The 19217-nt window shown below is 40.3% G+C and overlaps 1 protein-coding gene across 1 annotated transcript; it reads left to right on the top strand.

Moving 5' to 3' along the window:
- Nucleotides 1-622: 622 nt before the first annotated feature.
- Nucleotides 623-1588, top strand: LOC129670895 (putative MAGE domain-containing protein MAGEA13P). The gene has a single exon (XM_055599505.1). The coding sequence runs from the start codon at nt 623-625 to the stop codon at nt 1586-1588; it is 966 nt and encodes a 321-aa protein (XP_055455480.1).
- Nucleotides 1589-19217: the final 17629 nt, after the last annotated feature.

Here is a 19217-nt window from a genome sequence, read left to right as displayed (position 1 = left end):
AGACTTAAATTATGTTAGCCAGTGTAACAGCTCTGAATGAAGATAGATGGGATCCCCATACTTCTAGAGATTTAGTGCCCCTGCCCTGAGAGACCTTACTTTCTGATTTACTGATTTGTTGTGCTAGCTTTCTCCTTTGCAGTGCCAAAGGACTAAAAGAAGTTTATTAAACAGAGGTGTATCAGGCCTTGCCAGAATTAATTAGAGGATAGAGGGAGGGCCCCTTTCATAGGAACAGCCTGGTCTGTGATTACTGCTATTAAGAATGTCTATCAATTCCATAACTGTATGGATCTCGTAAAGTCTACTATCTAGCAGTCAGCCCTGGAAATAGGACCCACATCTGTGCTTATAGTCTGTGACCTGAGCCCCTCCCATAGAATTGCTCATATGGAGGCTCCAAGAACAAAGGGCATGGCTATTAAACTGATTTTTATGCAGAAGCCATAGAGCAGAAGAGAGTTCATAGGATTCAGGCCCATGATACCTAAGATAGCTACCTAAGATAACTATTAAAAAAGCTTTGTCAGTGCTGACAGAGTTACAGAATGTTTACATTCTTTCTCTCACCTTCAGGCCACTCTCCACCAAATTTCTCCTGCCAGTCATTTGAGAAATTATAATGTCCCACATGCAGAAGCATGAGCAAGGCCTTGAAGGCCAGCTGGGGAAGGAAGTTCTTACAGCTATGGAGATGTGTACCACAGGGGAGGTACTTGCTGCTGGGGATTCCCAGGAAATATGTTCATCATTTGCTTCCATCCAAGCCATTCCATCAAGCAAAGCAATTGAAGAAGGTTCTGGTGATCATGGAGAGGGTGATCAAAGCCCCTCAAAGGCATACCTATATTCTAAGGTTTTGCTCAGTAGTGCACTTCAGAAGAAGGTGAATGAGTTGGTGAAGTTTCTGAGTTTCAAGTATACAATAAATGAGCCTGTCACAGAAGTGGAAATTCTGAAGAGTGTTGTCAAACCTTACGACGACTACTATATGATGATCTTCAAGCATGCCTGTGAATGCATGGAAGTGTTCTATGCCATTGAAGTAAAGGAAGTGGATGCTTTCAACCACTCCTACATGCTCCTGAAAATGCTTGACCTCACCTATGATGGCAAGTTGAGCAATGACGAGGGCATACCCAAGACGGGCCTCCTGATGCTTACCCTTGGTGTAATCTTTATGGAGGGCAACCGTGCCACTGAGAAGAAGATCTTGGAGGTGCTGAATACAGTTGGTGTGTATCCTGATCAGCATGAGTTTATATGCAGGAATCCCAGAAAGTTTGTCACTGAAGAGTTGGTTTTAGAGAATTACCTGGTGTACCAGTTAGTACCCCACAGTGATCCTCCATCCTATGAGTTCCTGTGGGGCCCAAGAGCCAATGCTGAAACAAGCAAGATGAAAGCCCTGCAGTTCTTCTCCCAGGTTGCTGGGAGTAGCCCTACTTCCTTCACAGCTTTGTATAAGGAAGCTCTGCAAGATGAAGTGGAGAATGCCCAGGCTCTACTGGCCTCCGTAACCAATATTAATGTCCCGGACAATTATGGTTCTGGGAACAAGTCCAGCACTGTCTCCCACCCTGAATAAATTCAGGCTGGTTCTTCACACCATGTTTAAGGAAAACAGAAGAAATGTTAGTGTCTTTTTCCCTTTTGTGCTGTTACGGATGTTTCTCTTTAGAAAGTTTTCTTAGCTTCAGAGTCTAGATTCACTAATTGTATTGCTCACACATTTGTTGCTGCATGTTGGATTTCAAATTAAGAATTTTGCTATTATAGAAAGCAAATGGAGAACATTTTCAGCTTTGAGACCAAATAGCAGTGCAAATGAACTTGCTTTAGAAATGTTAAGTATTTCAGTAGTAAAATATGATCAGTAAGTGTAAGAAAGGTATAAAAACATGGTTAATACTGCTATTCTTGTTACTCTGCTTTGTAAAACTAAAGATATGCACCTCACTTACTTGGTTTAGTCAAGAATGAGAAATTAGAGTTTAATAAAGTACACTGCTGCAAATAGTCTCTCTTTTTTTTGGAAGGCATTTTTATAGTAGTGGAAATTCAAAAATCAGTGAGGAATATGATGAAGCATTGTGAAAAACAAAGAGTTAAGTAAAATGACATCATCATGTGTAAATGCTCTGAGCCAAGGCATTTTGGGGGCTCTGGGAAACCACAGATCTTTCTGTGAGTACTAACCTTCTGTTAAGGTACATAAGGGTGGGAAGCAGATGTTCATACAATGTGTGACATGTGAAAAGAAAAACTTGGAATGAAAAAATGCTCAGAGAACCTTTTGAACTATGGATAAATAAGAAATGAATCTCCACTGAGGGAGGGGGCAGGGCAGTTACAGGAGTTGGCTTGAACTCTTGTTCCCATACAATTGTACATAATGGATTGCCTAAGTGTTGTATACACAGCACCTTCGGGCATTTCTGGGAAATCTGATGGTACTGCCTTGATTTGGTGGCTAGAATTATCTAGAATGCAGTCTTTTCCCTGGTCTAGGAGAAACCACTCAACTATAAGGTCATTCATAATTAGGTGATCTTGATTTCTGTTTGGTCAACTCTAAGCAAAGATTACATAATTAGTTGCGTTTAAATGAATTAAAATAATTATTTGACTGAAAGGTAAACTTTACAGGACTAAAGTCCTGTGAACTCTATACGGCTTAGGGAAATTTCCTCATAAATAGGTTTAAATAATACATATATGACTAATAGGAAAATATTACTAGTTTTTGAAAAGTCACATTTGTTATAAGTGAACTCTTCACTACACAAATATGCCTACTAGTTTGTATATATTCCACATACCCTGAAATTCTGCAAGATGGCTTAAATGTTTTTTTACAAGCGACCTCTTAAGACTCATAGCACGTGGCAGTTTGCTCAAGATACATGGCAAGTGATCTTGGGCAAGTGGCAAGTCTGAGAGTTAATTCCTGGTTTGAGAATTCAAGATATCTACCTCATCCAAGTATTACCATTTCGTTTCACCCCATCATTTTGTAAAATTACAGCACACTTCCCATGGTAAGCCTGTATCCCTCAGGTCTACTTGAAGCTGTCCTGCTGAAAGTAACCATAACCTCTTTTGAAAGTTATATCCTTTTTGAAGTGGAACAACCCATATTAACTCCCTGACATAGCACAGTTCCAGTACTCATTGAAGGGTTCTGGATATACCACCCCTTATCTGGAATCTCTCTGATCCAATAGCTCAATGGGTGGAGCACTTTGGAAAATGGTTTGATGCCTGGTCATACCCACTGAGCCCCTTTAACATACTCTCAAATTACTTTAGAAATGGATGTGAGTAGTTTGATAAGGAGGGAATAAAGGAGGAAAATGAGAGACATTGAAATTAACAAGGACTAAAGCGGTTTTACCCTGCAGAGACTGATAAACCAAGGACAATGCATGGTAAGGACCTTAAACCCTGGCTCAAATGTAGCCTATAGATTCAGTCTCCAAGTGGGTTCCCTAATAAGGCGAGCAGGGTCTTTCTCTGTCATGAACTCAGTGGGAGGCTCTCTGATCACCTTCTCCTGGGGTGTGTGTGCAGCATTGCCAGGCCACAGAGGAAGACAATACAACCATTCCTGATGAGATCTCATAAGCTAGGGTCAGAGGGAAGAGGAGGAGGTCCTCCCTTATCAGTGGACTAGGGGCGGGGCATAGAGGGAGAAGAGGGAGAGAGGGTGGGATTCAGAGATGAGGAAGGGGACACAGCTGAGATACAAACTGAATAAATTGTAATAAATGATAATAAAAAAAAGAGATAGGGAGCCAGGGATGACTGACATAGACTCAGAACCTAGGCTATCAAGTCTCATCAGGGATAGCTGCATCATCTTCCTCTGTGGCCTAGCAAGGCTGCACCCCACAGGGGAAGGTGATCAAAGAGGTGGCCACTAAGTTCATGTCAGAAACAGCCCCTGCCCCCCTAGGGAAGTGGATTTCCTTAAAAACACTTTTTAAAAAGACACATTTGGAGCTCCTGACCCCTCCAGGTCTTCGTATCTCCCCCTTCTTTCATAAGAAACCATGTTCGTAGCAGCTATATTTTCAATAGCTAGAAGCTGGAAACAACCCAGATGTCCCTCAGTGGAGGAATGGATACAGAAATTGTGGTACATTTACACAATGGGATAGTACTCAGCAATTAAAAAAAAATCATGAAATTTGCAGGCAAATGCTAAAAATGATCATCCTGAGTGAGGTATCCCAGAAGCAGAAAGACACATGTGGTATATACTCACTTACAAGTGGATATTAGACGTATATTATAGGATAAACATACTAAAATCTGTACACCTAAGGAATCTAATCAAGAAGGAGGACCCTGGTAAGATTCTCAATCTTACCAGAAAAGCAAATGAGATGGAAATCAGAAGTGGGAAGAAATGGAACAGGACAGGAGCCTATCACAGGGGGCCTCTGAAAGACTCTACCCTGCAGGGTATCAAAAACATATGCTGAGACTCATAGTCAAAATTTGGGCAGAGTGCAGGGAATCTTATGAAAGAAGAGGAACAGGAACTTCACAAAGGGGAACAACAGAACCAAAAAAAAAAAAAAATCTGGGCATGGGTCTTTTCTGAGACTGATATTCCAAACAAGGACCATGCACGGAAATAACTTAGAACCCCTGCACAGATGCAGCCCATGGCAGCTCAGTGTCCAAGGTTCTTCCCCAATAATACGAACAGGGACCACTTCTAACATGAACTCATGGATTGGCTCTTTGATCACCACCACCTGAGGGGGGATCAGCCTTACCAGTCCACAGAGGAAGACCAGTCCTGATAAGACCTGATAGACTAGGGTCACTTGGAAGGGGAGGAGGACCTCCCCTATCATTGGACTGGGGGAAGGGCATAGGAGAAGAAGAGGGAGGGAGGGTGAGATTGGGAGGGAATGGTGGAGGGGCTCCAGCTGGGATATAAAGTGAATAAACTGTAATTGATAAAAATAAAATAAAAATTAAAAAAAAGAATCCAAGCATTCTGCCCAAAGTTTTGCTATGAGTCTCAGCTTCTGCTTTGATACCTCAATTAGTAGGAGATAGCAGCTTCAAAAGGAGACCAACAGAGCCATAAAAACTGAGCTCTGGCAGTCCTGAAGTAGATGATACCCCAACCAAGGACAATACATGGAGAGGACCTAAAGCCCTGGTCAGTTGTAACCCATAGTCTCAGTCTCTAAGTGGGGACCCCAGTAAGGGGAACAGGGGCTGTCTCTGGCATGAACTCAGTGACAGGCTCTCTGATCACCTCCCCCTGGGGGATGCAGCCTTGCCAGGAAACAGAGGAAGATGATGCAACCTATCCTTATGAGACCTGATAGGCGATGGTCAAATAGAAGGGGAGGAGGACCGTAGGGGGAGAAGAGAGAAGGAGGGTGGGATTGGGAGGAGACATTTAGGGGGCACAGCAGGATACAAATTAAATAAACTAATAAATGATAATAATAAAAAAGGAAAAATTAGTCAAAAAAGAAAAGAGAAAATTAAATGAAAAAAGATACATTTGCTCTTTCTTTGGTGCTCACGTGAGCCCTGTGGAAGAGGAGACAGAACATGTACAAGAGACAAAGGGAATGTAGGACACCAAGAGACCAAGGTTCTCTGAATCAACTAAGCAAGGTGCATATGAGCTCACAGAGACTGAAGCGGCAAGCCACAGGTCCTACATGGTCTGCACCAGGTCCTCTCCATATATATTATAGCTATTAGCGTAGTATTTTGGGGGACCTGAGACTGTGAGAACAAGTGGGTCCTCTGACCCTTGGCCCTCTCTTTCTCCTGTTGGGTTGCTGTGTTCAATTTTCATATGATAGTTCTTGTTTAATCTTTTATTTTGTCATTTTTGGTTATTATTTCTTAGGAATCTGTTGTTTTCTAGTGAAATATAGAAAGGAAGTAAATCCAGAGGGAAGGGGAATTGTGGAAGTACTGGGAGGAGTTGAGGGATGGGAAATAGTTATTAGGATATATTGTATATAAAAAAATATGTTTAATCAAAGGAAAAAGGGTACACTATTTTAAGTAGGTCACTGACCAAATACACAGATGAATGGGCTTCCCTAGATGGTTGAAAACTAAAGCCTCTTGTACAAGTGACAAGAAAGATCAGAGAACATATATTGGAAGCCAAACCTCCTTTTTCCCCCAGGGGACACTTTCTTTTTTTATTTTTGTAATATTAGTTACAGTTTGTTAAATTTGTATCCCTGATGTATCTCACTCCCTCTTTCCCTTCCAATCCCACCCTCCCTCCCTCATCTCCTCCCTTCCCCTTTTCAAGTCCTCTGATAGGGGAGGACCTCTTCCCCTTTCAAATCTCTTAACACCCTAGGGGACACTCTATCTCTAGTGAGGAAAGGAAATAAAGTTTAGCCATGGCTTCTTCTCTGTGTTCTCTCACCACAAAAATCTTGAAAACTGGAGATGCAACTCAGTGATACACAAGCACAAAGCTCAAGGCTCAGTACTACACCAGAAGAATATAGAAAAAATCTTGGCTCCCAATTTACCCAAAGTTACCTGTACCCTGTAGCATATGTGGATTCTATTGCTAACTGCTTGTCTTTTTTTTGGGGGGGGGTCAGTGATAGAGTCTGGAATTTAGACATTAATAGAGGTTACCAAAGGAGTGGAAAACCCCAACAACATAAATAAGAAAAAGCTTCCTTTTGGCCCTGTGGGTAGTTTTTTACATATATCCTCATCATCTCAAAAGAATACCCTAAAGGATAGAAAACTTTCCTTTCATTCAACAGGAATAAGGTACTTGCAACATTCTCTATGTTTCTAAAATGTTGACAAGATTCTGATATTTAATTAGGAATTAAGCCTATGGTTTATGTCACTTTTATCTATCTATCTATCTATCTATCTATCTATCTATCTATCTATCATCTATCTATCTATCTATCTATCTATCTATCTATCTATCTATCTATTCTTTCTACATCTCATTCATCTTGGGGATATCTCTACCTCCTTCAGAAGCAATTGTTTCTTCTTAGTCAAAGGATAGTCAAGATAGTCAAGGAGATAAGCAAACAGTGCTTGATCTCTGTTATAGGAAGGAGAGTGGGAGCTGAACAGTGAGGTCAGGAGAGCATGAGACAGCTCATAGAGAATTGAGAACATGACAGTGAGTAAACCAACTGCTGTTTGCAGTTTAATTTAAACTATTCTGAGTCCAGACACATTCTTTGGTTTGGTTGTATGGGCCACTAATTTCTCCTTGTTTATATAAGGTTAGACTTGGCGATTTTATTACCTATCCTTAAAATATCCAAGGAAAACATTGTTAATACATGTCCTCATCCATTCCTTCTACAACTATCTCCTTTAATATTATGACCCCCTTGAATTTTGTACTTTAAAAAGAATTTATAACATGTTGCCTGTCTAAGGTGGAAAAGGTGTCAAGAAGAGATGCTTCTCTGTGTCCTTTTCTGTACTACAGGTTGTATAATCAGTGGTTGTATAATCTGAAGTTGTGAATGGACACTAGCAAAACAATTTGTTACCAGCTAGATAGACATGCAACACTAAAGCGATAAGGACATTTAGGCTAGGTGGTTGTGTTTTTGTTTCTATCAAATCCTTGATGAAATATACTCTTAGAAGTCTTTGTGATTTATAGTTCTGTTTTCTACTCACAATTTTTAAAATTTTATTCCTAAAGTAATTTATGAGAAACAAGAAAACTAAATATATGATTTTTTTTTCCTTTTGGCTATCAATACTTTCTTCCCATAAGCCTTTCACTTCACAGGTTTTAATAGGTATGTAAAGTTATGTCCCTACATACTGTTAGATAAATATAGTGAAAATGGGATTCCTGGGACAGACAGTAGTTGATGCCAATTACTCCTAGAAAAATAATATATGACTTGGTGAAGCAGTTGCCATAATATGTTTCTGTATAACACTGAAATAATATTTTTATGTGGCTTTTGACTTCAGAAAAACACAGTTAAAATGATTACGTTATTTATTTAACAATTCAAAGCAACAAAAGGACAAGTGATTTAACGACTAAATTTGACAGTGCACCCTGTGCTGCAAGTACTATGCAGACACTGTGTCTACTGTGGGAGACACAGCATGGTCTTTGCATCCACACAGCTCATAGTTAAACTGAGTAGATGAACAGATAAATTCTCAGTGACAGCTTGGAAATGCATGGTATCCTGAGAGAGAGAGAGCACAGGAGGTGTGTGGAAGCTCAGAGGGAATCTCCTCAGCCTGAATAAGTATCAATAGAAGGAATACATAGCTGACAGACCATGCCATGATAGATACACAACTCTTTCAGGCAGCTATTCCTCTGAGGTTCTAAGCCAGGTGCCCCATCCATACAATTTGCTAAGCTCCATGCTGGGAATCTAAGAAAACTGAGGCTTTCTGTGAGAAGACTCAATTCCCGTCATCAAAGAAGCATTCCCAGCCTTTGAAAATAGAAATAGGAGGGCCACAACGGCCTGTTGGAATCTTCTCCTTCACACAAAAGCTTATGGGCTGATATATAGCCAGCCCAAAGCATTCTCTCAAGGAACTTTGAGGCATGATCATAAATGTCACTGTTTCATATGTCCATTGTGCAAAGTTTGAGAGAGAAGAGACTTCTGTGAAGCAACTTGTATAAGATGAGTGGGAGAGGAGTCCAAACCTTGAGAAACAGCAGGAGTAGGTCCAGAGAGAGGATTGGGAATTTTTATTTCCTATACAGAAATAAGTACCTTAGTTCCTCTGAACCAAGAAGTAGCAAGCAGGAGGTTCCAAGGTTTCCCACTGTTGCCATTTTCTGTGTTCTCTCTTAAAGGGATGATGTTTGTTTTGAGCAGAAGAGATTAGGATATACAATGGGGGAGTGCCAGGTTTGTAGGTGGGGAAAGAACTCTGAGGGAGGATTAAGAGCTTCCCTTTTACCCAGAAAAATACAGGGTGCTAGTATAAATTTCCTAGGCAGAATTCTCTCAAGGCTCCAGGCTATAGCTCCTATCTTTTGTTTTCTAATTGCCATATTGAGAATGCTAAGGAACAGAAGCATTTTGTGAAATAATTTGAGAGGACTGGAGTCACTGAAGGATTCACAGCCTGCATTAATATCAGAAGCAAGGGCAAGTCCTGAGAAAGGATTAGGAAAGTATTGAGGAAAAACTAAGGAGCTTCTCTCCATGAATATCGTGGTTCTGTTCTGGCCAATAGTAACAGCCATCACTGGGAGGCTCTAGAGATATGCTTTTTGTTTCTTTAGTTTCCATTTCGTGAGGTGTTTCCAGAGGAAATGGAATTGTCTCATTTTGGGAAAGATGAAACGGAGTTATTTGTATTCACAATACAGACAGCTCAAATCCCATCTACCTTGGCAGTAGAGGACTAAAGTTCCAAGACTATGGGACTTATGTCATTGTCTTGAGTTTCAAGTGGAGGCTTTTAGTGAGGGAGCTGAATATGGACAAGCTCGGGAGGAGTCCTAGTCTTTACAGAGAGGATTTGGAAGGAGGACTGGAAGCATCCTCTCATACACAGTAAAGGTAGCCCAGATTGCCCCAGAAGAGACACAGATAGACTTCAGGCCAAGTCTTGGATCCTAATTTTGTGTCCTTCCATTTAGTATTGCATCAAAAGAATAAGGGAGACTTTTTGTGTGAGAATTAGTTTGGTACTGGGAGTGGTGATAACAATTCCAGTCTTCACGGTGACAACTCTTGAAACACAAGTTGGAACTCTCCTTACACAATAATATGGAGCCCTAGTCTAGCTTGTCCAGAGAAATGCTATGGGAGGCCCCAGGTTAGGCCCAGGCTTTGTCCAATTTTCCTCTGCTTATGGTTTCCAAAATCCAAAATAATGGAACTTTTTGGATCAGCAATGGAGGATTTCCAGTCTGGGAAAAAAATGAAATCAAGGTGAGTGTCTCTCAGGCAGGAAACTGCCGCAGAACTGGAACTCAGAGACAGATGCAGAGGTTGTTGCCTGTGGCAACTTTTCTGAATGATACTTGGGATAAGGTGATGGTTCCATGAGCCTATAGCATCGCAGTACTGTGGTGCTGCTTGTATAATCCCAAATGAGAAGGTTACATCTCATGTACACAGTATGTTGGTACATCTCGTGTGCTTATGAGAAGTCTTATATATTTACAGGTCTTATTCCTTATTTATCAATTTGTGCCTCTTGGTGGGCTGACAGATGGTTGCTATTTCCTCATATAAGTACAATGTAGAGGCCCTTTGTCTTGAGTTACACTTCAAAAGGAGCAACTCAGGTCACACTATTGCCTTTAAGTTAAGGTAATTCAAAGATAGGCATTACCATGTACCTGGAGTTTTGTACTACTTAGAATAACTGGAGGAGACCCAGTCTTTCTTAATGTGCCTCCTGCACTATTCCTGAGAATAGGAAAGCAACAGCCCTGTAGGAGGAAGAATTGCACATTCATTTTCTTATCTTATACATTGCAGAGGCTGAAGGAATAAAGCTTAAACAAGTGGAATCTAAATGTAACTTTCAGTAATAATAACAGTGTGTTTTTTAGATGAGGCACAGTTGTGCTGGTCACATTATATCAACCTATCTTTTTTTAAATTTTTTTATTAATTACACTTTATTCGTTTTGTATCCCCCCATAAGCCCCTCCCTCCTCCCCTCTTTATCCCACCCTCCCTCCCCTTTCTGCATGCATGCCACTCCCCAAGTCCACTGATAGGGGAGGTTTTCCTCTCCTTTCTGATCTTAGTCTATCAGTTCTCATCAAAAGTGGCTGCACTGTCCTCTACTGTGGCCTGGTAAGGCTGCTCCCCCCTCAGAGGGAGGTGATTAATGAGCAGGCCAATCAGATTGTGTCAGAGGCAGTCCCTTTTCCCATTACTATGTAACCCACTTGGACACTGAACTGCCATGGGCTACATCTGTGCAGGGGTTCTAGGTTATCTCCACGAATAGTCCTTGGTTGGAGTATGAGTCTCTGGGAAGTTCCCTGTATTCAAATTATCTTGTTCTGTTGCTCTCCTTGTGGAGTTCCATCTTAATCCAGATTAGAGAGTTCCAAGACCATGAGCCTCTACCTGGTGTATGTGTCTGAAAGATTTGGCTTAGTGAAATAACATGTTTGAGAAAAGATTAAAGAGATTCTGTATTTGTGTTTGGGCATGTGTGTGTGTGTGTGTGTATAAGTTTGTGTACACGCACTCGAATGTGTGTGTGTGTGTGTGTGTGTGTGTGTGTGTGTGTGTGTGTATTCTGTAGAGGTCAGAGGACAACTTTGTAAAGTTGGTCCTCTCCTACTTTTATATGGGAGGCTACAGGAAGTGAACTCAAGTTATAGGCAGGGATTTGCTGAGTCATCCCACCATCCCTAGTTCAGTATTTTGGGCCAATGCAATTGAGTTTTCATTTAGTACTACAACTACATTCTTGATGTTCTCAATTGAATTATTTATATTTACCAATTGTTTCTAGAATGCATCAGATACTGCTTTGCATTTCTCCAAGTTGGTTTCAATGTCTGTATGTCACATTTACCCAGAGGATTTTTCTGGATTCTAGTACACTCAGTTCTGTATATGACATTTCTCTCATTTTGATGTTTATGTGTCATTTCATCTTTTCTTAATATCATAGATGAAAATGTATCTTTGTAGTAATCAATCACTTCTGATTCCTTTTAAATTGTATATTTTGTCTTCTAACTTTATACTTCTTATTACTGTGTCTAACTCGTTATCATATGTAGTTGGTTCTGAATTATCCTTTTTGCATTCTGAGATATGTGTGACCCAGATCATAGCTTTTTGTGAGGCTTTTTATACTTGTTCCCAGTACTGGCATGTCCAAAAATGTTTGGCACTTATTTGATACCTATTTTGTGCTCATTTGTGTGAACATTGAGCTATATCATTTCTGCTGGCCTATGACTTAGGAAATATAGAACTGTTTTTTAATTACAGAATTCTGAAGATAAATCCTGTGAGTTCTTTGTGTATATTATTGTGTGTGTGGTCATACATGCTATGGTACAAGTGTTGGGAGTTGGTTCTCACTTTCAACTTTGTTCGAGTTAAGGTATCTATTGTTTCTGCCATTGTGTTGCATGCTCCAAGCTAGCTGGTCTGCAAACTTCTGCCTAACTATGCTCTCTCTGTCTCATTTATTAACTTGGGTGAGGTTTTGTTGACTATGTTTATATTTTCAATGAACTGATTCTGTTGTTTAGATTCTATTATTCTTTTAGTCTTTGTTCCATTATTTCTGCCCTGATATCATTTTTTTGTTTCTTTTCTCTCTTGATAGTTATTTATGGTTTGTTCTCTTGTTTTACTGACACAAGTACATTATCTATCAATTTAGGCTTCCTCATGTGCTGTGAGATGGTGATTATCTTCTTATATAAACAAAGTCATCTTTGTCTGGTACTTCACATTCCAAATGGAATAACTCATTTGCTCAAAACTGTTGCTCCCTTTTATGGTTTAGTTTGGTTTGATTTTGGCTTTTGGTCTTCGGGGTTTTTTGTTGTTGTTGTTTTGTTTGTTTGTTTGGTTGGTTGGTTTTGGGTTTTCAAACCAGGGTTTCTCTGCATAGCCTTGGCTGCTGTGAACTTGCTTTGTAGACCAGACTGTCCTCGAATTCACAGAGATTCCCCTGCCTCTGCCTTCCTGAGTGCTGAGATTACAGGTATGTGCCACTGTGACTGGCTAAAATAATTTCTTTCTAAAATGAAATCATTAAAAGTTAGGCACAACCTGAAAGTTTCATACATCATAGGATAACAGAGCAGACCCAGGCTATCCCTTCATTATGTTCCTTCTCAGGCCTGAAAAGGAAGTGAGATGCTTTAAAAAACACTGGACTCCAGTCATCAGGGAAGAAGGAGTCCTAGCTTTGGGAACTATCAAGACAGAACTGGGAAGGAAGACTTGATACCTTACCCTCTACATCACACAAAGGGAGTGCCAACCCCACCTTGCTTTGGAAATCCTTCTTAAGGAGACTTGATGATAGGTCATGGCTTATTCAATTTCCAGAGTTCCATTTCAGGAGATTGAGAAATATGAGGCCTTTTATGAGAAGATTATACTCATATCAGGAGGGGAAGAGTCCTAATAATGAAGGAAACACTCTAGGGAAAAACTGAAAACCCCCACCTATTAATTCTAAAAGGTCAAGTTTGTGCTTGCATTTCTCACCTTTTGGGGTCACTTAATTCCTCTTGCAAAGTTACTAGGAACAGAGAGTAACCACTTTGGTCTAAGTTGCAAGCCCTCAGATCACATGATAGAAGAGGCCCAAGAAGTATCAGAAATTAAGGTCACATGCGTACCTTGAATACCAAGAACACTGCCCTTTGTTACAGATAAATCCAAGTCATCATCTGATCTGACATATCTCACTATGGACCCAGGATTCTCATGTTTCGCCAGTTGGCAATAACCTGAAGACCTTTTTCATGTCCTTATACACGCTTCCAAAAGGACAGGCCAACTGAAAAGATACCAGATCTATGGGGCCCTAGAACTCATCAGTAGACACAATCAGTTTTGTCAGAGGTATCAGGCCTTAAAACTTCAGTTGCATCCACTCAAACTTGTCTATCTGGTTACTGATAGTCCTGCTCACACTCCTTGATGCTTGCCATGTGCAGTAAGAGTCATCATGCCTTACTAGCAAAAGTGTTTGCACCTCAGCCTTGAGCAAGACTTGTGGAAACTAACTACACCACAACAGTTGGTGGTTGTATTGGTCCTCTCAGTTAAAAAGGGAGAGGAAGAACAAGATGAGGAGGAATGTGGAGGGGTAGAACTATGATGTTAAGATCTTTCTACCATCTATCTCTTACAGTTTTACTACTGTCATGGTTAGAACAGGAATGGTCCCCACAGACTAATATAATTGAATGCTTAGTCATCAGGTAGTGGCACTATTTAAAAGGATTAGAAAGATTAGGATGTGTGGCCTTGTTAGAGGAAAGGTATCACTTGAGGTGGGATTTGAGGTTTTAATACTCCAACCAAGGACCATTCATGGAGATAACTTAGAACCCCCGCACAGATGTAACCCATGGCAGTTCAGTGTCCAAGTGGGTCCCATAGTAATGGGAACAGGGACTGTCTCTGACGTGAACTGTCTCTGACATGGCCTGCTCTTTGATCACCTCCCCCTGAAGGGGGAGCAGCCTTCCCAGGCCACAAAGGAAGACAGTGTAGCCACTCCTGATGAGACCTGATAGACTAGGATCAGAAGGAAGGAGGGAGGACCTCCCCTATCAGTGGGAAGGGGAAGGGCATGCATGAAGAAGAAGGAGGAGGGAGGGTGACATTGGGAGGGGAGGAGGGAGGGAGCTACAGGTGGGATACAAAGTGAATAAAGTATAATTAATAAAAATTAAAAACAGAAACAAAAACAGCAAAAGCCCAAGCCCAGATTAAGGCTCTCTTTCCTCCTGCTGACTGCATCCAGATGTTTAGCTCTCAACTCCTTCTCTTGTATAATATGTGGCTGCATGTTTCCATGTTCCCTGCCATGACCATAACAAACTGAACCTTTGAACTGAAAGCTATCCCCAATTAGATGCTTTCTTTCATAAGACTTGCCACAGTTATGGTGTCTCCGCATAGCAATAGAACACTGAGTAAAATAGTTACCTTCTTCTTACTTTTCTCTTTTTTCTTCTCTTCTGTAATTCTGCATACCTAAGAGGAAGTGTAGCTGCATGCTTCTCAGGGTACTCAACACTCTTACTAATTGTCCATTTCATGATGCAAGTTAAAAGAAAACTATCCAGAAACCAAAGCAAAGAAAGCCTAAGCATAATGGAGTCTTCAATAGACACTGAATTCTTGCCCCTGCCACAAGAACATAGATAAAAATATTCCGGTGTTGGGGTGTCTCTTGATCTTCATATATCCTCTGAGGAAGCAATTAAAAAAAAGCAGAAGTGCTCGAAGTTGTCACCTAGGCATGTAAGAACCAATTTTCTCTTATTTTCAAGGAAGCTTGTAAGTGTTTAGAAACAGCTTTTAGTATTGATGTAAAGGAATAAGAACCAACAAACAGCTCCTCCACTCTTATCAACTCACTGACCCTTAGCCATGAAAACATAATGAGTGATAACCAAAGATTGCCTAAAAATGCCTTCTTGAAATGTATCCTGGATTTGATAGCCATGCAAGAGAACTGTGCCTGTGTAGAAAACATCTGGAAATTACCAAAGATAGTGGAATGAGATGAAGGGGGAGAACACTGCATCTACTGGGAGCCCAGCAAGTTCTTAATTGGAGTTTTGCAGGAATTGAATTACTTAAAGTTGGGGCTGTGGAGGGAGCTCAGTGGTTAAAGTATTGGCTTCTCAGTGTGAGGATATGAGTTTAGAGGATCAGCACACACATGAACACTGGGCCTAGTGGTGCATGTCTGTAGCTCCACCTGAGGGACTGGAGAAATATGGATTCACAAGGATTCACCAGGCAGCCAGTAAGGCTGAAACTATAAGGTCTAGGTTTAGTGAGCGATTCAATATCAGAAAAATGATAGAAAAAGAAAGATGGCTGACATTGACTTCTGACCTCTACCTTTTTTAATTTCTTTTTTATTTATTATAATTTATTCTTTTTATATCCCAGCTAGAGCGCCTCTCCCTCATCCCCTCCCATCCTGCCCTCCCTCCCTCTTCTCCTCCTATGCCCCTTGCCCAGCCTACTAATAGGGGGAGTCCTCTTCCTCTTCCATCTGTCCCTAGTTTTTCAGGTCTCATCAGGACTGGCTGCATTGTTTTCCTCTGTGGCCTGGCAAGGCTATCCCCTCTCAGTGGGAGGTGATCAAAGAGCTATCCACTGTGTTCATGTCAGAGACAGTCCCTGTTCCCCTTACTAGGGAACCCACTTGGACACTGAGCTGCCATGGGCTACATCTGTGCAGGGGTTCTAGGTTATATCCATGAATGGTCCTTGGTTGGAGTATCAGTTTCTAAAAAGACCACTGTGGCCTCCAACTTTTTATGCGCAGCCCAACACACACTTGTATCCATGTGCATATTCACACATACACCTTTATCTCCTCCCCCCCCCCATACACACAGAACAGTATCAGGAGAATTGGCAGATGCTTAGCAGCCATTCTTCATACTTGGATTTGACATGGAGTCCAAGAGCCCTGGCTGAAACCACCAAGATGTACATTAGGGTCAATGTGTATGGCTCTACTTTTTTCTTATTCTGGTATATGGAGGGTTTGAGAGATGGGAAAAAAGGGCTAGGCCACAATGAATCTCTTTCCTTTGTTTGAAGCAGGTTTCCAAAATTCCAAAATTATGTTCTTGTGCTTTATAGTGATTGGTGGTTTCATCTTTGTCTATTGGGGTAATTTTTCAAGTTCTAGTCTTTGCAATTTGAGATAGATATATGCCTGAGATTTATAGTGTGTTAGTGATATTGGCAATCTATTGATTGACATTTATAAAGTTTTGAAAATATGTAGCAGGAAATATTCCATAGTCAATCTTTCGGTTCTTTGAATCCTATTAGTTTACTCTGTTATGTTATGTCTGTATTTTTCAGACTTATTTAAAAAAAAAAAAGCAAATACTAGTAAATCTTAATCTGCTCACCGAATCACTGAGTCACCAAATGTGAAGTATTTTCTCTCTGAAAAATACTATTATATTGGTGTGGGTTGCATGGAAAAGTAAGCCACACCCCTGCTGAGACAATGCCAGGGTCTAGGAACATGTTTCATATAAAAGGAGCACAGTGAGATTTTTTTCAAGACATACAGAAAAAGTAGAAAGAAGGAACAAATGAGGAGGAGTGCTCAGGTTATCAGAAGTCATGTGAAAATGCCCAGAGCTAGTGAATTTTGGGAATTTAGAAACCTGTAAAACTTTGGGGGTGAGTTTTTTATATTAAGTCATTAAATGTATCATAGAGTGGAACTTTCCATTAATTCATAAAAAGTATCATAGGCCTAAAACCTACAACTTACCATTCTTTTCCTTGCTCTGTGCATCAGAGCACTCTCTCCTATAATGCATTAAAGTAGGTGTTCTTGACTGCCACCTGTCCAAATTCAAGCAAGATCAAGGACCTGGTGGTAGTGAAGTTACTCTACAAAGTATGTACAGAGTATGCACAGTATGGGCAGTCAAGAGGGAAGAAAAGAAAGACCTAGTTTTTTACTTTACTCGAGGAATTTTCAATTTTATCACCTAAGCATGTCAGGCTTACCCGTAAGTAATACATTGAATAGTAGGGAAATGATTATGGTTGTTATTCGAAAACCATGTGTTGTTGATGTTCTCAATGAGTTGCATCTTATGACATACTCTGGATAACAACAAAAACAAGGGGAGTGGATAACAGAATCTGGGTCAAATTAATAATATTCAAGCTAACTTCTATTCATTAACATATATGTTTGGGAATGGTACCAAGTGTTTACTGTCAGTGCATTCTCACTGTATTGCCACATTTCAAACCTACCCATAAGAGAACAATTCAAAGCTTCTAGTTCTTCTAGTTCTTGGGACTTACTCCAGGATCACAGAGCTGATACATTCCAAGGTTGGACAAGTGTTCATCTAGAGTACATATTCTTCCCATTCCAAGACATGCTTTTGTTTCTTACTTCATTTCTCATGATCATAAAATATCTCAGCTGACAAAAGTACACTGTGTCCAAATACTCAAAGCAGAAATGAGTGTAGCACAATGTGCAGTCTGTCTTCACGTTGCTACTAGGGTAATCATGCCCTTATCACGACAAGATTACATAGCTGACTATGCCCTTGTAGTAGTCATTCACTCCTGTCCTAAAACTTTTCTGCATTATCATGCCTTCCTCTGCCATTAGGATACATTCTTGTCCAATTCAAGGTAACTTGCTGACAAGCTCATCACTGTAGCTGCCTCTAAAGGTTCTGCAATTTATATAATGTCCCAGATTAATGTAACCTGGCCTAAAATATCACATACCTCATTCTGAATCTCTTTTGGTGGTATTAGATATATATAATTCATGGTGTAACTTAAGTCTTAGTCTTCAGTACAACAGAATCGAGATATATTGTCCCCTGGAATATAATTGATTCAATCATGAAGGTTAAACATTCATGAATAAGTTTAGCATCCTTACAAAATGGATGGATCTTTGTTTCTTCTATCCCCTCTGCCATGCAATGAAACCTCAAATCCTCTGCCTAGGAAATACTCCCACAGAGTGGTGCCTTGGAACCAGACAACAGCTCTCATCAGATGTCTGATTTACTTGACCCTCATTCTTGAAATTTTCAGCCTTAGAGGCATTTTATCATTCATACAACCAGAAAATTAGTCTTCAATGATAAGAGGTTAAATTTAGACAATGCCATCAAAAGTAATTGGATTTCAACGGATATGATTTACAAATCTAATACACTAACAGAAATCATCCCCTTTGTAAGAAGGAGAACCATAGACTTGTTCAAAAGGTTATGAGTGAGTCTGGGGACACATTTCTTCCTTAGCCTCACATCTAAGGAAGGATCCAGAGGAGAAATTTTTCTGTTTCTTAAGGGAGACTGTATGTAACAAACCAACCCAGAGACCAAGAATAGCTGTTACTCAGCCCTAAATCCGGAGTTCAGTATAGCCTGAAAAAGAGTCCAGGAGGAGAGAGGATATATAAGGTGTGTGGTTGTTATACAGGATTTCATACATGAATAAGCTTCAAAAATGCTTGAATCAATACCAGCCAAATATTTCAAGTTTGTTTAAGGAGACAGATCTAAGACAGCATTCCAGGTACCACTCTATGTCTCAGTCAGTGCTGTGGTGGTTAAATGTACTGTGGCCCAAGTACAGGGACTGAAAACTCTCTTGAAATTCAAAGAATGGCATATGTTTTCCTCCTTTGTGTGATTCATCCGTAAAGGCTGTGCCTATGTGATTGAGTAGTGTGAGTAATGGATGCTGCAGCAGAGACAAGCAGGAAATCCAATAAGAAGTAAAAGAACTATATAGGCCAATATTGGAGAATTAGATTGAAAATGCCCTGGAATTAATTCTTTTAGTAACACTGAAGATATAACTTGTGTGAATATGACAAAGATGTTAATTTAACCTACAGATTAGGTTAGGCTACATCAACAGAAGTCAATTTGGTAATAAAGGTCTAGAGCTACACATATAAGCCATCTCATCTTCCAAAAATAC

The sequence above is a fragment of the Psammomys obesus genome, unplaced genomic scaffold, assembly GCF_907164565.1.
Source record: "Psammomys obesus unplaced genomic scaffold, mPsaObe1.curated_primary_1811, whole genome shotgun sequence".
In the NCBI taxonomy this organism is placed as follows: domain Eukaryota; kingdom Metazoa; phylum Chordata; class Mammalia; order Rodentia; family Muridae; genus Psammomys; species Psammomys obesus.
Note: the sequence above shows the minus strand (reverse complement) of the source record. Positions and strands in the feature narration are given on the sequence as shown.

Bases quoted from the DNA above. Each gene is read 5' to 3' on its own strand.
- LOC129670895 (XM_055599505.1), top strand. From the start codon at position 623: ATGTCCCACATGCAGAAGCATGAGCAAGGCCTTGAAGGCCAGCTGGGG.